The sequence below is a fragment of the Antedon bifida genome, chromosome 7 (genome assembly GCF_963402885.1).
Source record: "Antedon bifida chromosome 7, ecAntBifi1.1, whole genome shotgun sequence".
In the NCBI taxonomy this organism is placed as follows: Eukaryota; Metazoa; Echinodermata; class Crinoidea; order Comatulida; family Antedonidae; genus Antedon; species Antedon bifida.
Genome location: NC_136232.1, coordinates 15,413,878 through 15,441,450, shown reverse-complemented (window position 1 = coordinate 15,441,450; position 27,573 = coordinate 15,413,878). Strand labels below are relative to the sequence as shown.

General features: G+C 34.9%; 1 protein-coding gene across 2 annotated transcripts in view; it reads left to right on the top strand.

The window, feature by feature from the left end:
* LOC144849175 (transcription elongation factor SPT5-like) overlaps positions 1-17,031 on the top strand; it is a 50,615-nt gene extending 33,584 nt beyond the window's left edge. The window contains exons 17-25 of one of the 2 annotated variants that reach the window (XM_078706205.1): positions 313-394; positions 3,902-3,997; positions 11,625-11,730; positions 12,091-12,218; positions 12,811-12,919; positions 13,737-13,945; positions 14,113-14,408; positions 14,663-14,758; positions 15,036-17,031. In XM_078706205.1, the coding sequence (XP_078562331.1) occupies positions 313-394; positions 3,902-3,997; positions 11,625-11,730; positions 12,091-12,218; positions 12,811-12,919; positions 13,737-13,945; positions 14,113-14,408; positions 14,663-14,758; positions 15,036-15,176 (1,263 nt within the window). In that variant the 3' untranslated portion in view covers positions 15,177-17,031. The remainder of the gene's footprint in view (positions 1-312; positions 395-3,901; positions 3,998-11,624; positions 11,731-12,090; positions 12,219-12,810; positions 12,920-13,736; positions 13,946-14,112; positions 14,409-14,662; positions 14,759-15,035) is intronic. The other variant, XM_078706203.1, reaches the window with a different exon arrangement.
* Positions 17,032-27,573: the final 10,542 nt, after the last annotated feature.

The window sequence follows — 27,573 nt, the reverse complement described above, 5'->3', positions numbered from 1 at the left end:
AGGCAGATTTAAAGGCAATGATGATGCAGAAGTTCGGATCATATACGCGTCGTATACAGATCGTATATGCAGGAACTTGTTTATAAATGATCAAATATGCTGTCGTATACGGTTCGTATATGCTGATTATGTGGACAGGAACTTCAGAATTAACGTATACGTTTCGTATACGACATCCCCTTCGCACACATACACAAAACATATGTAAATCGTATATGTTTGTATACAGCTTTGCAAAGGGTGGATTACATTGTAACCATTAAAGTTAAAAAGTGTAATTTAAATGTTTTTCGCTTATACTATTTTGCTTAGCCTATGGATAGCAGTCTAATAACAAGTGGATATTCTCCAATGTCTCCAAGAATTTCAAGTCCTGCTCATCCAAGTGGAAATTGTAAGTAACTTTTATCTTATTTTTTCCTACTAATTAAAACCAAATTATTTATTCATTTATAGAGCAGGTATCACCATAAAAATTGTGCATTTTATTACCAAAGCATGAAACTTGGCAGAAAGTTTCTTTGATGGGGCTGATATAGGAAAATAATCGTCTAGGAAGTCCTAAACAACATTTTTTTTCTAGACGCTCGGAGATAGCATCTGAGGCGTTTTGGCCAGTCGATTCTTGTAATGTAATTATCTGAATATAGTGGGTTTTATAGACTATATTTAATATAGGCCTATGGAACTGTTTTTTTTTTTTTTCGCCAATAGCCTAAAGCCTGTTTTCCCGTCGACGAAACGTTACGACTAGTTGTGTTAAATTTTTAAATCGGAAGTTAAAAATAAATAACGATAACGATGATCGAGCCGGACCGCAAATTTTTACACATTTTTTACTCAATCGTTAATGGTTTCTTGGTTCTTTCGACGTTGCTGGGGACACATGGACGTAAAGTTTTGCAAAGCCAAAGCCGGTCACGCGCAGCCGGGCCCGTGTGAAAATTGAAAATGTTACGTTTATGCCAAATATGTAAGGATAAATCAATGTATAGTATTAGTCATTACAGTCATTGTTAATATCTATTGAAATGCGCGGTACAATCATGTTGGTTAATTCCCTAATAATGCACTGTAGTTGCTGTCATTTATCATTTCTGGTCAGTAGTAAGCATACGTTAATTTCATTTATAATAGAGAGGTTTCGCAATCTTACGAATACGATAACGAAAACGGATACGTCACGCACACGTATTCGTTTTCGTAAGCCATAAAAAAATCTGTTTCGCATGGCAACGAAATATTGAGGCGCGTCCAAAATAGGACTGCGGTAAATTTGAGCGAAGCGCAGGTACGTGTTGCTTGGTGCTTGGCTGCCTAGGCCTAGCGTAACATCAAAGCGAGTGAGGACTTTAAAAACTGCTATTTATCAAAATTGACCTGGCATTTTAGTAAATTACTTTAGTAAATTACTTTCAATAAATCTATAATTATATTATAATCATGAATCATTCCTAATTCAAATGCAAAATGTGCAAAATAGATCAAAAACTATACTCGTTTTGTAGTTACGAATATGACTGGCGATATTCGTCAACACGAATACGCTTTACGAATATGAAATGGGGATCAGCTCAAAAGTTTCACAAATGTATGACGTATCCGTTTTCGCTATCGTATTCGTAAGGTTGCGAAACCTCCCTAATGTCAAAAACGCCATCACATATCCGATCAAGGATCGTTTGTTACCATCATATGGGGTACAAACTAACAAAGATATTGGAAATCTTACACACTGAAGGTTATGAAGTTCATAAATCGTCAGTATCAAGAATTATAAATCGATTTACTAAATTTAAACAAATTAGTGACCGTCTACAATCCGGACGTCCTAACATCGTAACGAATGAACACCTTGACATCATTGACGAAGCTATGGCCGACAACGATGAAATGACTGTCAGCTCATTAGGCAGCCAAATAAAGTGGGTCGCTTTCACTATGTATTAACGTGTATTAAAAACAAGGAGAACTTTCATAATGTTATATTCACCGATGAATGCATAATCGAATTGGATCATCATGCAAGAATATCATTCCGAAAACTAGATGAACAACCAAAGCTGAAGGCAAGACCCAAACATCCTGTGAAAGTTCATGTTTGGTCTGGAATTTCCAGAACCGGTTCTATGCTGATTGTTATATTCGACGGAATCATTAGGACGGATTTCTACATTAACCAGCCCACGAATTTCACGTCGGCAATCGGAAATTGCCGACCTTATTGCCGACCTTAAATTGTCAGAGGACGGCAAGAGATTGCCGACCTAGAAACTAGGCTAGATCCCTCCTTTCAAGCCTCCTAGCAACAACATGGTACTTTAAGGGATCGTATCATTGAAATTTTAACAGGCATATTCACCACCATGTTGTGTTTAGTTAACAAACCATGGAATTAAGATGATCCCTGAATTCACTCAACCATTACATCATGTTGTGTGTGAGCTGCATGCTTTCTATCAAGCTGGCTGGGCACAGCGTGAGACCTGTGTAGGGGAATACCCTGTTATGCCAAGCAAGCAACTATGCTCTGTGTACGGCTAGTGGCTATGGTGATGGCATCAGTGTTCGAGTCGTCGCTGTCCCTCCATGCAGTGGCTGATAAAGTGATGTCTTTTTCTGTGTCCTGTTCATATCTGGCTATCATTGTACTCATTTGGTCATCAGCGGTGTTTAAAGGGCACACGTCATATTGCCAATCATCCCCAGCGTTTTCGGTCCTTACAACGTCAGTAACAATTTCACGAATACATGCAGCCTGTAAAGAAAAGAAAATAATACATAGAACATTATGAAACAAAAACCAATAATGTAATTTAGCGCGCAAGCATAAGATGAATTTTACGATGAATTGTGGAAAACCACAATTGGATGCAATAAACAATGTGATTAATTCTAGTAAATACTGCAAACAAATAGTGGTGGGTCTATGGAAGAAAGCTAAATCTGTATGTAATATAAAAAACATTAAAAACAACAGGAATGATATTAACGTTATTTATTGGTGTAGCAGTAGCCACAAACTATGGAATAATACATGTAGTTTGTAAATGTTAAAATTAAAATGTAAGGAAAAAATAAAAAAATGCTTGTCCGTTTCAAAAATGGATAATCAATTTAATAACAAGAAAGTAAATAACAAGAATAACGTCTTACCTCACAAAGAAACGGATCGTTGTTTTCCACAACTAATGGCGGTGATAATCCTCCACTTGGGATGGTTTTTCTAAATTTATCTCCACATTGAAGCGTTCTCAAAGTTACGTGCGCTGCAGATATGATTCGTCTGCGTATTGGACTTGATGAGCTACCCATGATGAGTTACTGTATCCAGCCCACTGTATCAGTATTCGCCTTCCGTCTATTTTTTTCATTTTTCCCGTTAGCCAAATTCTGCATTCCTCATCGTAACCCTGGATGCTGCTCCCAATTTTGTAGATTTCGTAAATTCTTGATGGGAGAACCACAAAAGCTATAGGTAGCAGACCTAGCAGCCTAGGCTACTGCAAGTATTGGCATACAACACTCACTGAAGTAGGCCTGCAAAGTTTTCAATAATGTAACAAATCCCACAAAATACAATAATAATGCAAGTATTGATTGAAATTACTAAAATATTTGACAGTAATTACACCAGACAAACTATATTTCATTCATGATTCACCTGACGAGAAACAGCGTTTGATTTATAGGGCCAGAGAACAGGATTGAATCAAGTTTTTTCCTGGCATACCGTTTCCCGATCGAGATAGCGAATGCTCTCATTCATGTATCAGTATGCTGTGACATTTTTTGAGCTATTGATAACATACATTTAAAAATTGTCATTATTTTGAATCTTACTATAATCTTAAAATGAAATAGATACAGTATTCAGTAATTGCTAAATTGTTATTTTTAGCCACACAGCAGATGGGAGGACGTGGGCGTGGACGTGTAGGCAGGGATCGTGATATGATCGGACAGACAGTTCGTATCTGTCAAGGACCATTTAAAGGTAAGAGTTGCCATTTGAAATACTAAAAACCCCAAAAAGGCCTTAAAAGATGTTATTTTAGATATTGAGTTGTTTACACAGTCAGGCGGCCTATGCTTGACCTAGTTAGCCTAGGTCAATTGTCTGCTTGTTGAAAATTGATATGAACGAAAATGTAAATAAAAGAATTATTCTTTGAAACACTTTCGATCACCGATTATTTATATTGTTTATTCAGTAATTAAATAGTCCAGTCAATCTAGTGATATTTAGAGGTAAACCCACCACAAATTGCAATAGTAACGAAACATTAATTTTTTCATTCCAAATGTAGTTTATAATGACATATTAAAAGTCACCGAAAATTGAAGCATTGGAACACATTATTTTTTACGTAATCTCAACAACTATATAGTGATTTTATTCCATAAATATTTTGGGGTAGGGGGTAACATTTATGCCCATAACTTGTGGTTTTACAATCCAATCTCAATAATCTTGATATCAATGTGTAGAATATATATTTCTTTCTAATATGCAATTTAAAAAAACAAAATACAACATTTATTTATATAACTAGAGGTCAAAAGGTTATTGACCTTTTACAAAAACTCATTTTTTTCCTTAAAAAAATGATTAACTGTAATATTGTGCCATAATTGTATATGCATTTAATCAAAATTGTGTTTTATCTGTACCTATCGATATATAAAATAGGAAACATGATGTTAACTAGAAGAATTTTAAAAGTAATGATGTACTATTCTTAATTGAAATTGATTCTTGATCAAATGTAATGTAAACAATTTTGGGGTAGGGGGTAGCGTTTATGCCTATAATCCATTGTTTTATAATCATATCTAAATAGCTTTAGTACCAATGTGTAGAGTATATATATCCTACTAATAATATACATTAAAAAAACAATTAATACAACAGTTATACGTAACTAGAGGTCAAAAGGTCATTGACCTTTTACAAAAACTCAAATTTTCTTAAAATAGCGTAAAACTAAATTATGTTTATATATATTATATTATATTTTGGAAGTATTTGGTGCAAATAATGTTTTTCCTGTACCTATTGTATCGTCATGAAATAGGAAAAATGATGCTAGCTAGAAGAAAATTGAAATTCATTAGCGGTATGTACTATTGTTGATTAATTAATGAGTCTTGATAATTTGGAATCAACTCATGATTTACTATAGATAGATTTTTAATAATTTTAGTATCAACGAATGTACGTAATGACAAGTATTTGATCTTCGCAGGGTTGCGTCTTCTCTCCTCTCCTGTATATTATATACACGGATGACTGTCGGAGCAAACAGGACAATAGTCATCTTTTCAAATTTGCTGACGACACTGTCTTGCTGTCTCTCCTTCAAAATTCACAGGACGGTCATGGTTCCGCATTAGATGGTTTTATCCAATTTTGTGGAAACTCCTACTTGGAACTCAATGTGACCAAAACCAAGGAGATAATTGTAGATTTTAGGAAGGAGAAAGGACGCAGCCCTCTGGTATCCCCCACAAATGACGAACCAGCGATATTGTCCATTCCTTTAAATACCTAGGTACTATATTTGAGGACAATCTCAGCTGGGAATTAAATACAGAGGCAATAGTAAAGAAAGGACACCAGAGACTTTATCTGTTAAGGAAGCTGAACCATTTTAATGTCGATAAAGTAATTCTCATGGTTTTTTATAATTCCTTTATTGAGAACGTTTTAACTTTTTTCCTTTATATGCTGGTTTTTTAGTCTTAGGGTCAGAGAGAGAAACTCACTACAAAGAATTGTTAACTTAAGTTCTAAATTAATAGGTTGTCAACTTCGTAGCTTATCTTCCTTCTGTGACATGCAAACTCTAGAAAAAAGTAGAGCTATTCTAAAAAATGTCTTGTTCGAGCTCATGCCTCATGGGCGTCGCTTTCAATGGCCCGGCATGTAGAACAAACTGGAAAAGAAATTCGTTTTTGCCAGTTACCATCCGACTCTTAAATTCTTGAACTTTGACTCTTGTTATATTGTACTGTATATTGTGATATTTTTGTATATTTTGTAAGATCATTTTAATCCAGACCTTTTTATTTGAATTGCTCCGTGTGGGATGATATTGTTTAATCCTTCAAATAGAAAAGGACTCACAACTTATATGTCATCAGTATCACTTTCTTGTTCGGGTATTAGTACAGTGCAATGCCATTGCATTCACCACATGTAGTTCTAGTTACCCCTGAATGCTTCAAGGAGATACTCAGGTTCTGGCTTTAAGTTTGTGTGTAGAGGAACCATGTTTCCATCATCTGATATTCCATCCCCAATCCTCGGTACACATATCAACCCCACTCCATTGCTAAAAGATTGAACTTGAACATGATGTTAAGTACCTTGGTTGTGGTACGATTATGAAGTTGGCGATATGCGAGGTTGTACTTGTAGATGGGATGGAGTCAAAGGCATTCCACGTTGTCCAGGTAGTCCATTGTACAGACACACTAAACCATTTTCTCTAGCAACCACAATGTCATCCTTTGTAGCTTGTTTGCATCTGAAGACTAACAGCATAATGTCAGAAATAAGTGCAATGACAAGCTTTTTTTAGAGCCACTTGTTTTCCAATTCCGAAAACTCTGGATGTTTTGTCACCAGTATCGCATGAGCAAACAGAAGGTTATCACAGATGTCTCTCAAATGTACTGTTTGAACCAGTTTGATAGTCCAGCATCTCAGCTCCAGTCTAAAGAATATCACAAGATGTTTTAAATGCTTGACTGCAGATGAGCACTAGTAGATCCGTGTCATCGGATAATGACAGATGTTTTCCTGTTTGCTGATTCAATGGTTTTTTTACTATCCGAAAGAACATCTGCATCAGCAGCTGCATTCACTCATTGCCATGTTGTTCAAATACTAGTTACGAAGATTTATAAATTGTTGTTTGTTACAGAAAGTGATCCTATTTTGTGGAACATGTCACTGGTAAAATATACAGGGACACTACCACCTTACCCGCCTTACCATGTGCGCCGTCTTTGGTGGATGAGCCGCTTTCATAATTATCAAAGACTATGCAGAGCAATATTTTTTACAGATCTCTACACTATTCCATGGAATGCTGTGCAGTAGAGCACTACCATCTAAAATGTAGGCCTACTGGACATCATTCAGTGAGTTGGATGTATTAGATTATTCAGAAGAAGTTGTTTCCACGTGGCATCATGTTGGTTTATTAGCTGAAAGTATTGTAAGTTGGTAGTTTCAAAAAGTGTTGGTGGATAACAAAGTCACCTCGAGTCTCCTCTGGAACTGTAGGATTGATGCACACATATGACTTTATTGCCAGGATCTTGAATACATTGCAAGACTTCCTGCCCAAAATATTCAATGCTAATACCACATTGCTAATATTCCGAGTCACCTGCAGTAACTCCTGTGTCAATGGTATGAAGTCTCTGAGTCGTAACCAAATGGATTTTTCAATTGCCATTGTGTTCCTGACGTGTGGCCATAAGGTCTTATGTTGGCCGCTGCTGGAGTAACGCCCTGATACTATTACAAGGCATTACATACATTTCAGCGCAGATTTGGTCTGGATGTACGCATTCCTATATTCTCTTGTCAAACCTCTGGTTTTCTTTGAGGCTTCTCATAGAAACTTTTTCAATCACCAGGTCTGTTGACAATCCAGCCCAGATGGTCCGAACGTCATACAACATGGAGGTCATTGTCAAACTGCTGTTGAACATCTTTGTATTTCTACTGGTTAAAAAATCGTTAAAATACTTATACATCCCAATATAAATACTGTAACCATGGCAACACAAATGCCATCTGGAAAAAATGGTATGTAGATCATCCAGAAGCAACAGGAACGGAGATGTCACTCATCTGCATCTTGAACTGGTCATGTGTATCGCGTTGGACTGAAATGTTCACCCCAGGGTATCCCTGTGTGTATACCATTGTTGTTTACAGCGAAAACAACATTTTTAGCCAAAATTGACACATTATGTTGTGTTTTTCCGCAAAAATGACATTCTAAATAAAATGTTATGACTATAAGTTTGATATCACTGAATAGGAAATTTAATAAGCTTTCGGATGACATAAATCCCACTTGTATATAATGTATTTTAAATGGTTAAATATATGTAATTAATGGGGCATATTAATTTTGACTTAAAATGACCTTTATTGACCTCTGACCCCTTGACCCAATGCTTGGATTTTCGGTGACTTTTAGTATGTCGTTCTACACATTATATAGAATTCAAAAATACTAGCTTTGTTACTATTGCAATTTGTGGTGGGTATATCATTAGATTGACTGGACTAAAAGCCCCCTTCCCTACGTTTTTTAGATCTAATTTAAGATCACAAACTATATTTAATGTAAAAATAATACTATATGGTCCTATTGCGATAACTTTTTTCGTCTTTAAACGGTTAAAAATGTGAAAAATAAGTCGATTCTAATAATTATAGCGTCCCGCTATAAATCCCAAAATGCATTGCGCACGGATTGATATTTTTGTTTTTCACCTGTAATTCGCCCACTTTTCGATCGATCGTGAGGCCAAAACAAATGGAAGACTCCTAACTTTTCAGCGAAAATACCGGGTTTTCCCCAATTTGTATCAACGGAGTCTGGAAAAAATAGAAAGACAATTAATGCAGCAACTATACAACGTCAGGCTAGGTATATAGCTAGCGTACGATGTTCGTACGTTACCGATGTTTACCAGCTAGGCCTACAAAACTAAGCCTAGCTAGGCTAGGCCTAAGACCGTCCATGAGAGGTCGATCGCCGCAAGCTACTTAGGTAGTGCATTATTTCTCACTTTTTATCATAATTTACCATAAAACGTACATTTAAGACAAGGAATGACATGGTTTAATGTTTTTAAAGTGATATATATGTATTATTTTCCAAAAAACGTCCAAAATTGAAGGGAAGGGGTCTTTAAAACATTTAAATAAATGGATCAATAAAAATATAATTTGAACTGGAAAATAAAGACATTCTTACATAAATTTTTATTCAACGTATACTGAAATTGCTTGACGAATCATTTGTCCTTTGTAATATATTCCACATAGCCAAAATGTCTTTGGCCTCACCTTGTGTGTGGAGAGACGTTCATTTCTAGATCCATTCATTGTAGAGACAAAAATAATTTGGTACAGTCCATTTATTATGGTGGTGTTCACTATTTAAGAACATAATACAGTAGAACCTTTGTTTTACGTTCCCTGGATTTTACATACGCATAAAATGACCGATGACGTCATCATTTTTCAGTATTTTATTACATAGTGTTATTTTCTTACATTGAGGGCACTATTTAACAACAACAAATCCATAACTTGTGAGACAAGCCACATGCATGCATTCCACCTACAGCAACGACTGTTATTTTATTGATAGAAAATACAAGAACATTGATTTTTTTACTTGATTTAAACATCGCACAGCCTGCATATACTTTTCTAGTTAGTTAGTGTGATGCTAAAATTTTGATCTCCTCATCATATGTGACCATGTAAAAAAGAAAAATCTCTGTTTGCAATTTGTTTCACTCAAAATGATAGATTGCCTAGCCTTATATTACATTTTTTTATGTATATGTACTTTGGATGGGAAGCTGTAACAGTTGCAGAAAATGAACATCAATGTCAGGGCTGTAACCAGGATATGTCAAGGGGGGATTCAGACATTAAGTATTTGGGTCACTCCCCTCCGCTGTAGTGCGGTATTCGCGTCAATAACCAGGGACCAAAAATGCTCTTTGAAATTGACAGACACTTATCGTACAGGGAACAAGTTAGTTAGAGTTAGAGTTATTTTAGGAACGAGTTTACGAATAACCTTTTGTACTGTGGAGCACGTATTTGGAGGATTTTCAGAGATGAGGTGAGGGTATTGGGCATGTCTGGGATGGGAGTTCGCAGTCGGTTAAGGGGGTTCGCTGTAAAGGGGGTTCGCCCAAACCATAAAAACCCCCCTGGCTACGGGCCTGAATGTTCTAGTGCATGATGTGAAGGGTGGCCGAAATATATAAGTTCTGAAACCCAGTTGATGATCTTAAAGGAAAGGAACAACCTAATATTTTACCTAACTATTATAAAAGTAACCCTACCAACTTAATATTCAGAACAATTTATGTTTAAATCGGATTTGTAGTTTTCTAGTAAACAGGATTTTAAAGTTGTTTTCAAGACATTTGAAAATCGCCATCTTGTGCTCATGGCAGCCTGTTTGTGACGTCAGATACGGCCGACGAAAATTTTAAGATTCGCGGTTGCATTCGGCGCTTCTATTGGCTAAGCGAATCCGCTAATATGATTGGCTAATAACGCGACATGCGGTCATGCAGGACGGCGATGACACGGTATGAGCATGCGCTGGCTTGGTAAACAAACCTTCGATCGATCTTTTCTTCATCTGCAAGCCAATTCCTAAATCTTTCAGCTATTGTTAATATATTGTTACTTTTATTGCCTAGCTGTTTCAAACGGGATTTGGTAGGGGAATTAACTGGCAAACCTTCCAAACGGAGGCTGTTGGTTGACGATGCAGTGTCTACTTTATTTTCGTTCAACACGAGTTCTAGGCCTAGTAAGGCATACAGTACAGATACACTGGCCGCAAGTACACTATTCTTGGACGGCTTGTTATGCTCGAGAATGTTCTTCTTCTCTTCTTTTTTCCTCATCAGCACGACGCAAAACTAACTCTCTTTCTGTATATTCTGGTTCCAAATTTCTGAATTATAAAAACTCCAAGCCATATTCCGAAAATATTAGGTATGCTAGGCTGTTTAATTGATTTTATTTATGGTTATATCCCGCACTTTCATATTGAAATACTGTACTAAGACGATGGACGCTTGGATTTGCTTGAATGCGTCCACCTAATCTGACGTCACATAATTGGTCTTAACCTGTCAAAATGGCGCTGTTCAATTTCCGATATGTTGTCGTTTAAAAGTCTATTTTTTAACTAAATTGATTACTATTGTACCTTGAACCATTGTAATCATGTTTTTATTACATTTATCTATAAGCACAGTGGCACATTTAGCCCAGGGTGTTCCTTTCCTTTAACATGTATGTGTTAAATGTTTCTATATTTTTCCCTTGCAATAATGCCAATTGAGCATTATTGTGATATAATATGACATCATACTATCTTATTATGTCATAGATACATCATACGGTCATTTATATCTACTCGTAATTCACTTAGGTTGTCTAAAACCAGCCGTTTAGGAGATACTGAGCTTCAAATGGTAAATGGCAGCCATTTTGAATTTATGCTAATTAATCCACTTCCGAATTGCCTCAACTGAGCACAAATGTAAAAAAATATATATGGTAGGAAAGTCTGCAGCTCCAATCATCACTGATATAATACAGTAGAGTCATAAGGGCATCCAACAAAGTGTCTCCTTAATGTGGATGTCCCCTGAATGTGGATGTCCCCTGAATGTGGATGTCCCCTGAATGTGGATGTCCCCTGAATGTGGATGTCCCCTGAATGTGGATGTCCCCTGAATGTGGATGTCCCCTGAATAGAAAATACCAATTATCCAACTGTAACAGGTACTTGTGTTTAAACTGTATTGTTATTTTCTAGGTTATATTGGTATAGTGAAAGATGCTACTGAAACTACAGCACGTGTAGAATTACATTCCATGTTCAAGACAATTACTGTTGACCGAAATCGCTTGAACCCAGTAGGGTAAATACAAGAATCATTAAACTATTGATAATCTCTATTTCCAACATTCAAATGTTATTCTTGGTTTACAGTGAAAATTGCTTGTACACATTTTAATTAGGCCTAAAACCTTAATAATAGACACAAAATTACATGAGTAAGTTCACTTTTTAAATTTTCAGAATTTGGTGGAAATAATAAAGACACGTTTGCTGTCCCAACTCAACCAACTGCTTACTTGAGTGTAAATTCCTGCTAAGCTTTAAACTTGGAACATTAATAATCTGGAATTTTATGTAACAAATTGCACAATTATAGCCCACTTTCATGATAATGGCTCTTTTCTATGTTTTTATGATAAATTCATAATACTATTTTTAGGGGGCAGAAAAGAAGCGGTGGAGCAAGTACATTTTATGCAAGAACACCTATGTACGGATCACAAACACCAATGTATGGGTCTGGTTCAAGAACTCCTATGTATGGCTCACAAACACCAGTACATGAAGGTTTGTTTAAAGCTTTATATGAAAGAATATTTAATGTTATTGCTTAACTTTGTTTACTTTTAATAATTCAATTAATTAATATTTGTATGTGTATTGTAATTTTTATTTTCTAATATTCCTATAAATATCCTGTGTAATATTTTTTTTAAAAGAGGTAGATCAATATTTATCTGTCATTTAAGTATATGTTAAAAAATCTATTATATTACAACAAAAGGAAGAATTAACTATTATATGTACACGCCAATAACAAAAGCATCTCAAAGGTTTGCTTAATATGGTCTAATCACATCCTAGCATGTATTATGTTTATTATTTATATTAGATTACAGTTTAATTTATTTATATCCAGAGATTTTAAAATAGGTGAACTTACTTACTCTTTTCATAGAGTTGTCAGCACAAATGGGTAGATATTGACAAGCTAAAATACTAGAAACATCAATAAGGTTTACACAATAGTAAATGGCAGAAGACTACAAAATGTTACTCTTGCACTATAGTTAATTGTGTGTAAAATGCACAATGTATAACTAGGCTCTGTCTAAAATACAGGCACATTATAACATTTGTTGCTTTCTTTTCTCTACAGGAAGTAGAACGCCTCATTATGATTCATCTCAAACCCCATTGCATGATGGTAGTCAAACTCCGGGTAGATCTGGAGCTTGGGATCCAAACAATCCAAATACACCATCAAGGTGAGATTGATACAGATAATTACACTTTTGTGAATGATGGAAATGATTATTTAGTACCAACCCTTCCAAGTAGCTATAGCCTTACTTTTTCTCAGTAGGTAAATTATACTTATATAAGCCATATAAATGGCTATGTCCTTGTTGTGTATGTTGAATAATCATGCAGTCCCAATTCTTCCTTATGCATTAGTGTGTATTAATTTGCATGTGCATCTTTTTAAAGTTTAAAAACACATTTGTTAATTTATATTGTATGATGTCAAATTTCCATTAATTAAATCTATAATTACATTTAATTTTTGTAATGTATTTGTTTACTTTTTTTTATAAAGTCTTCAAATTGCAGTTTGTATGTATAGTTTACCATTGAAATATGCATTTAATTATCATCAGAGTTCAATAATGGTCAATATATAAGTTTCATACTTTCATCAGTCCAATATGGGTTGGTCGCTAGTCAGAGAGCTGCAGCTTTTAACTCTCAAATTACTAAACCTTCTCCATAATAATTTCTTACTTACTATGTGTATAGTGTCCACCGCAATGTTCACCATAATGTATATCAAGTATAGTTGTCTTTTCCACCATAACGAGTTCCTTGCCTTTATCTCCTAGAATTTGTATACTGATAAGCCTACAATGTCTTCTCGCAGTGGTATGACATAAAATACACTAGTTCTGACACAGTAGACACAATATGTAAAATGTTAATATCCATTGACATATTTAGGAGCAAACTTTAGTTTCCTATGCCATATGGTTGTGACAAGTGATATGTTTCAATAAAATGATTACATTTTTAATATTTGTTTTAAAGACAAAGTGACTATGACTATACATTTGATGAAAACTCACCATCGCCTCAAGCTTACAGTTCAAACCCAGCTACACCAGGATATGCTTCTGAATCGCCTACCAACACTGGACCCTACACTCCAGCCACACCAGGTAGTGCTTCAGGTATCTATGGCAGTGAGTCTACATACTCTCCATACCAACCTACTCCATCACCAGGTAGTTACCAACGTAAGTGCACAATTAATTTTATTCTAAACCTATATCTACTTTCTGGTTTTAATCCATTTTCCTTATTAAAACATATTTATGATACATTAATTTTTTGACATTTTATTGAGAGGCTTCACCAACTTGTAAGAATAACCTTTAAGATTATCATTTTTTAAAAATTATAGCTAGCCCATCAGGAAGTTTCAACCAAGCCCCAAGTCCTGGCACATATCAAGGAACCCCATCACCACAGAGTTATCACCTTACATCACCAGGCAGCTACCAAGCTACACCTAGTCCGGTTGGTTTTCCAATGACTCCTGGAGCACCATCACCCATGGGGTACAACCCGCACACTCCAGGAGGTACCATTGATCCATCTCAAGCTGAGTGGCAGACAACAGATATTGAAGTTAAGATACGTGATACACACGATGATCAGGAATTGGTATTTAAGACTGGTGTCATACGGAGTGTTTCGGTGAGCAACACATTCTTGTGTTTATTGTACTCTTATCACATTCCAAAACCATGGTCAAGAGTTGGCAAGTTTATGCTGGTTACCTTCTAAGTGAACAAAAAAAGTCTTTTAGACAACTATTTATTTTTGCAATATACAAATGCCTCAATTCTCGGCCATCATCATGTCATACAGTCAAGTTAAATACTTCAAATACACTTGTTTATTGTAGTACTCACTGTCTACAAATGTAATGTTTTGATCTATTATTGTAGGGTGCTATGTGTTCCGTGTTTCTACCAGAGGATGATAAAGTTGTCAACATTCACGCTCATCACCTGGAACCAGTTGTCCCAACAAAGACTGATAGGGTAACATTATTTAATCAATTTAATCATGATTTTTATACATAAAATTCGTTCTCAAAAACAATGGAACATGTATGCTTTAGATGCTTCTACAGTACATGGTTTTGAGGCCAGAATCCGAATGAAATCCTAGAAAAAGTTAGCAAAACCTCGTATTTATGTTTAAAATTGTGAAATAATTCAAAATATTTACTTAAAGCCTGAAGCATAGCATCCATTCTTAGTACATTTATGTACAGAAACCCTTTATGCACATTTTAATTTTATTGTTTATTATTAGGTGAAAGTTATTCTTGGCGATGATCGTGAAAGCACTGGAACACTTATTAACATTGATGGAGAAGATGGTATAGTAAAGATGGACCAAGCTGATCTCAAGATTTTACAATTGAGGTTCCTTGGAAAACTACATGAGAAATAAACATTTACACTGAAATGTTACATTTTTTTTTTTAAGATATTAAAGGACACTGTTTCATAATGTGAATTGTGATGCTTCTAACTGGTCTCAATATATTTCTTTGAGAATGGGTTTTATAAGTCATATTAACATTCCTATGTCACTTTGTTGCATTAATGAATGCTGTTAGACATTTTGCCTGTAACTGAAGTTAAATATAATTGGTATGCATGTTATTTAGGAATAGAATTAAACAAATAGATTTCATTTTACTGAAATTTTAGAACTGGCACATTGCTTGTCAGCTTCCGTTTAAAATGATGTTCTGTGATGTTTAATCTGTATCAGTAAAGCCTGGTTTCCATAAAATTGCTACACGCGCAGATGTTGCCGACGCAATCGAAGTTAAATCGGCAAAGTTCAACCATGTTCAACTTTGGCGATTTTGTCGGCGATGAATCGTATACACGTACCAAAGAATATTAGCGCTCGCGTACTAGATCCCCGATAAATTATAGCGTTTCCATAGAATCGCTACACTCTGTCGTGTAGCGATTTTATGGAAACCAGGCTTTATACATCATTATTTGAAACTTCAGGTTAAATAATTAATGAACATTTCAATTTCTCTGAACATTTTCTAATTTAGTATAAGATTGTATGAGAACATATTGGCTTTTTTATTGGTTCTTAACATTTAATCTAGAAAAAATAATAATAAATTGTTTTTATTATGTAACATGAGATAAAACACACATTTTAGATAATCATGTAATCATTATTTTCTAAATTGAATTCTGAAGACATTCGCTAAAGCTTTTGAGAATGAACCATTATTTGGTTTGTTGTTTTATTTCATGATGATGAAGTAAAACCTACAAATTGGAAATGTTCTATCATACTAATAGGTTTTCATGTTTTATTGTTTTTTTTGTATGTGAGTGAGGGTGTGAGGATTACTGTCCGTGGTTCGAATCCAACTCTCGTCTCATTGCTTTTATCCTTAGGCAAGACACTTTACTTACATTTGCCTATCTCCACCCAGGTGTATAGAATGTGTACCGCTTAGATCAAGACACAACTTTGCGCTGATTACTAGCTGCATTATTATGAGAGTATGTTTCCATATGTGTTTGATCCAAAAAATGACCGGGGTAATATTGTGCAGCTTATGTGCGCTATATAAGAATGAACTATATTACAGTATTATTATGTGGGGTAAAGAATTTGGATAAAAGCAGCCATTTAAAATAAAGAATGAACCGTGTGATAAGATTAGCGTACTAAACAGTTGAAATCATATGTCATATTACAAGATGTGCTGTAGATGTACCAAAGTGCAACTTGGTAATTTACATCATTATTAGTTGATACACAATCTGCATGTATTGCTAAACCCCCAAACCTCCGACTCCACCCTCTAGCAAACTATATTCACAAGGTTTTTTTGCTTCCTTATAGCAATACAAAGACATTGCGTAACTTGGTAACTACATATATTGGAATAATTTTTGTGAACAATTATCCAGACTACCCATATTGGCGAATTGGCCATATGAATAAAGTGATAATTTGGTCTCAAATTACTCGCAAGGTATATGTTTATACTGTATTTCCTCTAATGTAATACAAATCTTTCAGATGTCAATTAGCCCCTTATTGTGGGAAAGTTGGACAGTCAAAATACTGAAGACATTTTCCGATTTTTATATGATGATATACTACTAATCTATAAATTGATGATAGAAAATAATGATGACCAGGTTTTATCGATGAACACATTCATTTACATTAAATTGTAGGCTATAATAACACTAAATAAAAATTGGAGACCTCTGAAAACTAAATAGTATAGTGGTTGGTATGATAAACCGTCGAAATAATTATTGCAAAATAAGGCATTTATTTAAATACTGTATATGTTTTGGGTGGGGTGTTGTATTGGGTGGGACATGTTTGCGACCATACAGTAGGTACGGAAATTTTAATAATAAAAATAAATTTGGATTTGGAAAATTAGGGCTCATAATGCATAAAGCATCTATGCGCTTCACAAAAAAATAACACGTTTTCAATAAAATAAAACAGAAACTATAGTACCAACATCTTGCCAAACCCACATAACTATATTCGGTTTACAAGCATTTTCATGTATATATAGACTGGCGCCATAACTTACAGGTGTTTTCAGTTATGTGACCATCTAACTAACTAAGTAAATCATGGAAGAATGAAATTACACGTTTTTACGTTTGATGTAAGGTTCGCGGGTTTTCCATGTAATTCACTATAAAGAATGGAAGTGTTTGTCGAAGAGGTGAGTTTTAAAAACTGATTAAATATGGGGATTGAAAGAGTCTAATGATTGATGTATGAAGTAGTATTGAAGTATGTTTGCAATGCAATTTTGTAGATGGACAATACTGGTATGAACATGAGTCTGAAAAAATACCGGTCTACCAAGCCAATTCTAGCCCATATCGGACAAAATGTTAAAATGAAAAATAAAAATAAATAAATATATATATTCTGACCATTTTAAGTCAAATGTTATTTTTCTGTGACCAATATAATTTTTAAAGAAAACCGAGGTCAAAGGTAAATGAAGCCATTTCTGGCCACATACATATAAAATGTTTCATTAGAATGAATATAAACTTATATGTTCTGAACAATTTAAGACCAAATACATGTCTCTATGACCAGCAGTTATCGAGATAGAAGAAGGTCAAGGTCAAAGGTCAATACAAATCATTCCGTTCACTTTTCGACAAAAAGTTCATTAGATCAAATATAAATATATTGGTCCTGAGCAATTTGCATTAAACTTTTTTTCTCTAAGATTATTGGTTACAGAGATATAAGAAGACAAAGTCAAAGGTCAAAATGCCAGAAATGGTAGTTGCAGTCATTTTTGGACAACATTTTGTATTAGGGTGAATATAAATATATATTTTGTGAATTATTTGACACTAAAATGAAACCTGTAACCATGGAGAAATAAGTTATTATTTCTCCATGCTGTAACACACCAGTCATTACAAAGATATAAGCTATTTGAATATTTGGCCGATCTTGAAAAGGCCCATAAAAAACCCCCACTGTGTTACAGATTGGGCAACAACGTTTTTCTGGTTTATTTTAACCCACTAAAGATATTTAGACAAGTTGCCAACTTTCACCACAAATTTCACACGGGACTTTATGACATCTTTTAACCTGTGACTACTAAGACAAATAATTTGGTGCCCAATAATGAAAGTATCCTAAAGGAAATTAGAGATTTCTACTATACACTATTATAATCGTGACTCGACTTGTATACCACTCAATTTCATATCTGCGTTTTAATGTAGGCCACTATGTAATTTCGTGTCATTTTTTTGTTAAAAGCAAAATTCCAGCTGATTTAGTGTCTTTAGGATGTAAAGTAATGAAAAAAGTATGTTGCCATTTTTTTAAAAAAGCTTGTCAAATCGTGTCAAATCCAAGATGGCCGCCAATACGTAAAATATCCAATAAATGTACCATATTGGACAAAGTAACACCCATTTTGAATAATATTTGGGTTCTCTGCTATATAAGAATTATTATAAACCTATATTTATTAGTATTCTGACATTTTGAATTTCAAAATGGCCGCCATTTTTTAAAATGGATTACATTTCTTATTAAAACATGTGCAAGTTATGACGTTGATTGAAATCACATAAAATGATAGGCCTATGACAACAACATTTGTGATTAACACAAATAGGTTAAATTTCTTATTAAAACGTGTGTAAGATAAATAAAATTAGATTGAAATACACAAAATTATTCCTATGACAACAACATGGTGATTAACACAAACACAAAATGTTGACCATCAGGTCGGAGGTCTATAGTACTGACAGTACACTTCTTCATATTAAAACATCTCATACACTTCTTCAGTTAAATGACAACTAACTCTGCCAAAGTCCTTCAATGAAATATTTCTAATCTTGAATGCGATACAGTAAGTTGACCTTCCTTCGTTTTCTACTACTGTATCCATCAAACTTCCACAGACTGATCTGCGATCCCAACAAGCTTGTTCAGAAACAAATTGGCAAAAGTACTGCAATACCTCATTTCACTGCCAAATAATCTCTATTATAGGATCGGAGTCCTCTTTTACTTTGATAAGTTTGTCACCTGTATTCACCGTCATATATATTTTTTGCCAATGTTCGTCTTTTTCTTAGGATCCCATATAGACAGTTTGCCTTCCACAAGACTTTTACCAATGCCTCAAACATTTTCTGTCCAATTTCATCATGCCATGGCCAACAAACACCTTTGTGCGAATTTGCAGCATTCTTCATTAATCGGGATATCATCTCTCTTTAAATGTTGGATTTCAAACTCATCAACTAGATTTGCCAGCTCTGATGAAATCATTAATTTGTGTTATTCCAATGATACCACGCTTAATGACCCTGATCAATGTAAATCCAGCAAGTCCCACACATACATGTCCTCTCATAAACTCCAATATCTGTAATTTGTTTCAGTAATCTGTTAAAATTGATACAGCGGAAGTAACCGGTCGTTGTTCAGGTGGTCAAGAAATATTTGATAAAAGCATGTGTACTTTCCATGTGTGCAGATATCGTTTTCTTGTGTCTCGGACATATATAGGGATATAGTTTAACCACATCATTTAGATTTCGTCGACTCTCTGTATTCAAGTTAATATCTTTATGATCAGCCTCTTTCAAACAAAATGACTTCACTTAGAATCTCTCTCTCTGTCTGCATTTGTAGAAGCAAGTTGTAGAGAGAAAGCAGAATTAGTGTGCTTCTGTCCTTTAGAGATGTTTTCCATTTAAGATATTTGTGTCACTGGTTGTATAGGTAATACAAGTTCAGTTTCAACAAAAGCACTGGCCTCAACACTATTTTCACAATGCTACATGTCCAAAAGCCATATAGTTCACCGGGTCGACATAATAATTGCTTCTTGATGTCATCTCTGTCCACCTCCACTCATCTCGGGCAAGAGTCATCACCAGGCATTCTTGTCTTTCCCTAGTACATGAGTTTTTAAACCACAACCATGTGCACTCATCAAACCAGTGTATAATGGTGGTCCATCTGTAGGGGGTACATATCTAATGAAATCGGTTGAGATTGTAGAAGATGAGAAGTAGGAGTTAATGCTGCCTATGAATAATCTTGTGAATGAGCTGTATCTGTATTGCCTTCAAGCTTCTGCCAAAAGTTGACAGGTTAAAAACTTACCAACCATGATACTGGTGACTATGGCCCTGAAGGTTCAGACATTGAATTACATAGCAATAACGCATTTATTATTTAACATCATATTTATACAGGATTTCACAATAAGGTATAAATGCACTTGTTTTATATTGTGGTCCCGTTTCCTGTCAAGTTTCAGTTTCATGAAAAGAAATGAAATCTGTAATTTAGAATCTATATAAATTATGGTTAATTCTGACATAGGCAAGCACAATGGAAAAACTTTAGAACAAATCTCTGCCTTGGATACCTACCTGAACTAGGCCTATCTCAGATGTACCGCGAAATGTAAAACAGTTTTCACTTTTACGATATTGTTCCATATCTTAGGAATATATTATAAAGAGTTTTAAAACAAAATTTCTGATTTCATCGGTAGATTTTCAACTCAATTTCAATTGTACGCGGTCAAAGTAATTTCCAGGTTCACGATGAGTTCACAGGTTCACCTTGAAACTACCTGGTTTCAGGTAAACGCCCATCCACATTTATACACACAATATTGTATTATATTTATAATATAACAATTATACTATTTGTAATAGAATTCATCACACGGTTAACTACAATTTAACAAGCATTTGTTATTATTTTTTACCACTTTTCATATCTATTAGAGGATTTTATTTGATTATAAATGTTACGATATTATTAAAACTAAAAAATCCCTCGAATAAGCATCTCCCTCAAATGATATCTGCCTCCCGACCTCCGCCATATAAGGGCCCTTCCAAACAATAAACACTATACTTTAAAATGTTATTAATCATCTAAGACACTGTGAAACAGAGTAGGTTTAGTTTTTCGAATGTCAAGCATTTTCAATAATGGTAACCGACATAAAACGTACAACGAGAACGTCCTTCTAAAACCTTTTTACCCGAGTCATTATCATTCCGAGAACCATCGTTTACACTTCCTAGAGGGGAGCGAGCGAAGCGAGCTCACCCTCTAGTTAGACGTAATTGTTGTTGAATATTTGATATAAATTGGTAAGTTGTTCCATACTTTTGCAACTCCAACTTTGAACGATTATTTAATTTAAGAGTCATAGTTGGGTATTATATATCTGTTATATAGAGAACATTGACAACTTTAGACAGCCTTATATTTAGACAATCCTGTGAGAAGTGACAAATTTTGAACATTGTGTACAAACAACAATTTATGCACACATATTTAAAAAAAATTATTTAAAGAATTTAATTTTTAGTGGCGGCCATTTTGAAATCCAAGATGGCCGACAGATAATCGCTTTACATACTTAAGATTGTATAATGGGTACAGTAATACCATCAAAACGGACTTGTTCCACATTTATAATTTGTATTATTGGTGATATTCTGATTTTTAATAGGGTTATTTGAATGTTGGCGGCCAATTTGAATTTGGTCCTTTAAATGTCTTTTGAAAAAATGGCAACATATTTTTTTTCATTCCTTATATTATCAAGATATGAAATAAAGTCAAAGTTTGCTTTTAACAAAAAAATATACACGACATTCATATAAACGACATACCAGCCTACACTATTTCCCGAATTTGACAGAGAGGATTTTTTTTTTTTATTTATTGATTATAATTTATGTGAAGGCCCTCTAACCTTAGATGAATGCCTTAAAGCTATTTTTTCCATGCCGAGTGGGAAATCACCTAGTACCGATGGTTTTTCGACAGATTTTTACAGATTATGATAGACTCCTTTTTTACACACGAACGCCACTTTTTAGCCCCAAAACAATCCAGAGGTATCATCTCACTTATTCGTAAACCCCGGATAAATACCACGACCCCCTTACAAACCGATTAGCCTGTTGAATACTGACTACAAAATCTGCGCCAAATCACTAGCTAATCGCTTTGAAAAAAGTAATCAGTTATATCATAGGCGAATAGAAAACTGTGGCTTTCTTAGCAGTAGTCTAAATTATTTTAACTTTAGAAACGGTTTCAGTTCTTGGATTAAAACGCATTATAACGGTAGCACGGCCTGCGTGTTAAATAATGGTCACTCAACGGGATTTTTCTCAATCGAAAGAGGAGTTAGGCAGGGTTGTCCTCTCAGTCCCTATCTTTTTCTGCTCGCAGCCGAACTTTTGGACAGAAGAATTATTAATAATAACGATGTAAGAGGTCTTAGGCGATAAATTAAAATCTTACAATGCGGCGGACGATACCACGTTCTTTTTAGATGGAATTCGCAATTCGACGACCAGATTAATTGCTCTACTGAACGATTTCAACTTATCATCCGGCCTTAAAATGAACAACAGTAAATCGCAGTTCTTTCCATTGGGTCCATATGTGGCAGATCATCCACCTTAAATAAATGATACAGGTATCGCGGTTACTGACGGTCCAGTTAAATGTTTGGTATCAATTTTACACACGATGGTAATGATCTATTCCGCCTTAATTATCTGAAGAAACGATCTAGACTAAAGAATCAGTTTGGAGTGGGAGAGATCTCTCACCGATAGGTAAAAATATTATTGTTAAAAAATTTATATTAGCCAGCTTGTTTTCTTATTTCAAGTTCTCCCCAATGCTCCGGAAACATTTATTCAAAAAGTCCAGAATGCAATTTTTTATTTGATCTGGAATGGCAAACCGGATAAAGTCAGAAGGAATACAATGTACGCTACATTAACAAGGGGGACTAAAGGTTATGCATATTCAGTTTAGTTTTGCAGTTTAACAACTACCTGGATTAAATAATAACAAGAAATATTTCTTACAAAAAACGCTGATCGCTTATTGACTTAACAGTTTTAAAGATATATTGTTCCTCTGAAAAATATTTTTTATTTCAAATTTGTTTTTGAATGTGTCATTTTATTGTCACATAATAGTTATTTTACCTGAAAAAATGTAATTTAAAGCAAAAAATACTTAAATTGTCTGTCAGACAATGGTTTTTGAGTTATAATTAAACGTTTCCTTTCTCTTTTATATGTGAACAAATATAAATTGTATTTGTATAATCTGTATTTAATATCAGTCACTTAGTTTATTTTATTGCTAAGGTCAAGTCTGGGGGTCACTTCATCAGCGTGTGAAGTGCAGTGTGAAGTATCATGGGACTCATAAATACCAGAAATGCTTTGGGATTTGTGTTCAGACTCTTTTCCCAGACGTTTTGTGGGCCCATCAGCTGTTACCTATAAATTATAGTCGAGTTTGCATTTTCGCATTCCTGTCATCCGTAGATAGATAACTTCTGCTTACTTCCGGTTTATTAATGAATCATCCTCCTGGGACGTAGCGGGCTAAAGCAGCAGCGTGAAAACATATGAATAACATTGGCTATTGGAAAATGTTCTTTGATCAAGTTCTTTCTCCATTTGGAAAAGAACTCATCTTTCGGTGTAATTTACATAACAAAGATGTCACAAATGTTGATAACAAGTTTATTATTGCTTGGAGTAAGGCTACTTATGCTGAACCACAAGATAACTTCGGTAACCAAATTATCTGGAACAATACAAATATTATAATAGACAATGTACCTGTTTATCATCACAGGTTATACGAAGAGGGAATTACTTATATTAAAGATCTTTTTCTTCCTAATGGAGAAGTATTACCATATGACATGCTTTTGGAATAGATATAATCTTATTAATTTTCCTTTTATCACATTATATGGAATATTAGCTGCTATACCCAACCATTACCAGTAGGAGTTGGGTAGCCGGGTTCAATTCCCGACAACTCCCAGTTCACTCAGCTGTAAATGAGTACCTGGTTGAAAATGCTAGGGAGAAAAAGGCGGCGTGGAAAGGAACTGGCCACCCTACCACATAATGCCGAGGCTTAGTACAATGAGCTCCTAACAGCTCATTCCCCTACGTTCAGAATGAACACGGAACTCACCTTTACCTTTACCCAAACATTGGAAGCAATTTGATCAGAATATTCCTTTTAATGATTCCGATCATATCTTCTTTCATGTAGCCCATACAATTAAGATGTCACGTTTAATTTACCCTTTGTTAATTACCGATATTATTAAACCTCCAATAGTATATGAAAAATGGGACTTAAACATACCACGCCAGAAAATTAGGAAAACATATTTGAGACACCATTTCGTACTGCTATAGACTTTCAATTTCGCTTTTTGCACCGTAAATTGGCCCTAATGATACTGTTTCCCTTCAAGATTATCTTTGTACTCTCTTCAGGTGGACCACCACCTGGAAGCTGAGTTTAAACTTACCAAAATGCAAAATTATGACGATTACAAAGAAAAGACAATATATCCAATATGATTACAGCATAAATAATCATGTTTTGGAAAGAATTGACCGTCATAAAGATCTTGGTATTATTATCGACTGTAACTTAAATTTTATTCCTCAAGTTGATGCTGCTGTTAGTAAAGCAAATAGAATATTGGGCATGATTCGTCGTAATTGCTGGTGTTTTAAAAATTCTAATACTTTAATTCATTTATATGTTTCACTTGTCCGTCCCCATCTTGAATAATGTAGTGTTGTGTATAATTCGTTTTCGTCTGCTCATAGTACCCGTCTTCAAAGAGTCCAAGATCGTTTTGTACGTTTTGTGTATTCTACTTGTCAATGCCCTCCTTTATCTGCCTCTCTCCCTCCTCTTGTCTCTCGTCGTTCCATGTTCGATCTTCAGTTTTTGTATAAATGTATGAATTCCCGTTTCAATTGTAATTTTATCTCCTTGTTTTCCTTCCATGTTAAAGCTGTTGGTTGTCGTACTCGTAATTCTAAATGTAATCTTCTTTTTTTTAATAAATAATTGTGTTGTTAAAGATAATTCTATTGATCTCTTTTTTGACCGTTATAATTGTTTTTGTAATAAAATTAGTAAGATTGAATAACTTTGTATTGTTTAGGTCTTAAGATATATATATATACAAATTAATTAATTAAATTTCAGTATATCACCGGGCGGTTTAGAATTAATGTTCTTTGCCTGATTTGTTTATATATATAAAAGTATCTCTTCGGAGATCCCGCCTCGTGAATAAAAATACTGTAAGATGAGGGCGTATCAATTTGATCTCTGGTGCGCGTGCGTACAACTGAGGACTAGTGCTGTTCCGCCGTACCACGCCGAGAATGTTAAAGAGTCGCTATCCAATCGAGTTCGAACAATACCATGAAAGCCCCAGTGGTCTAATGGTTAGGACATCTGCATATCAAGCAGGCGGTCCGAGTTCGAGTCTCGGTTGGGGCGACTTTTTCTCATTCTCACAGATTTCCTCATCTTTATCGTTTCAAATTAATTAATTAAATTTCAGTATATCACCGGGCGGTTTAGAATTAATGTTCTTTGCCTGATTTGCTTATATATATATATATATATATATTATTCCATTCTGTAAGGGGCGGGTTTCCCGCTGTTGAATGAGATTATTAAATAAATAAACTAATAGGCTTCTCTTTTCAATGGGTATAGCAGAATGATAGTCAACTCTGTTTGTACCATGTGTTAGTCTTGACTTTGAATTGTTGTTAATCTTGGAAAAAAGAATCAAAGTCAAATATTTTAAACCGTTTTATTTTAAGTTAAAGAAAATGTTATTAATGCTGTTATAGAAAGGGATGACAACTGCTAGGTAGCAGGTACATATTTTTATCCGTGGGTTTACGGAATAGGTCAGTTTTGAGTGTACCATTTTCTATGGTCACTATAGTGTCCAAAAATTCAACGCTACTAGTGGATTTAGTAGCTGTAAATTTGGTTAGATAGTTGGGTGGGCTGAATTAATATTCAGAATAAATGAATCCACCATGGGTCCAGATCATGAAGATGTCATCAATGTATCTAAACCAAACAAGTGGTTTATTAGGTTGAAGGGACAGAAAATTGGTCTCTAATTGTCCCATAAATAAATTTGCAAAAGATGGCGCCATTTTTGTGCCCATCGCTGTACCATGAATTTAGCGGTAATGGTCATTGCCAAAAATAAAATTGATTTTGGTTCAAATCAACATGACCAGTTCTCGTAAATGAGCTTTAGTAGGCGTTTTGCCTGGAATTTGTTTGTAACTTAAAATGCATGCGTCGGCTCCTTCTTCGTGAGGGATATAGTATAAAACGATGAAACATCTAATGTAGCCAGAACAGAATTATTAGGTAAATTTTGAATTTGGTTTATTTTGCGGATAAAGTCCGTGGAGTCCTGATGTATGAAGGGAGATCAGTCACATACTGTCTAAGTAAATCATCCACATATTCAGAAATTTTCTCTGTAGCCATTGCCCTAAATAATGGGTCCTGCTTTGTGGATTTTAGGTAATAACAATAATAATAAGATTTATACAGAGCGCACATATCCACTAAAGTGCTCAAGGTAAGAAGTAAAATCTGTCTGGAACTGGATTAACCTGTGCCAAATGAGTTTTTTTCTCATCACAGAAACAGATTTTGCCACCTTATCCGCAATTACGATAATGAAGAGGATTGTTTAGCTGTCTTAAGGACTCTTTTTCGTAAAATTTGATGTCCATAGCGACAGTGGCAGACCTTTATCAGCGGGTTTAATGATGACATCATTACGCTGACGCAATTTTGCAATGGCCTGCCTCTCTTGTTTCGAGAGATTGTCACGTTGAACTGGACCAGGGATGTAGTTTTGTACATCCTCCTCAGTAGCCTGAATAAATGTTTCTAAAGCTGGACAACGATTTTTAGGTGGATTCCAGGAACTTTTTGTTTTAAAGTTATTAACGTTGCCATCGTTTTGCGTGGTGTTGCTGTCTGAATCAGCAAAAAATTCATGTAATCGTAATCTTCTGGAGAAAGACTCCATATCCAAAGAAAGTTGTTGTGCGCCGACCTGCCTTGGTTTTGGGCAGAATTTAAGTTCTCGGGAAAGAAGTTTTTTCTCTCCTTCCTTTTTTCTGTCCTTCGACAACTGAATCAGATGTGTTGCTCCGAATCTCGTTATAAGTCCGAAAGAACATTCTGCAGGGTTTCCTATAAGCCATGAAATCATTCGAAGGTAGAGTCACGATCTTATAATCGCGTCGAGCATAGCTCATCGGCGAAAGTTCCTCTTTAGTTGTATGAAAAAATGTCTCTAGCGAGTATCATACCACTAGACCACAGAGCCATTATATGGTATTATCACAGATTTTTACCCACC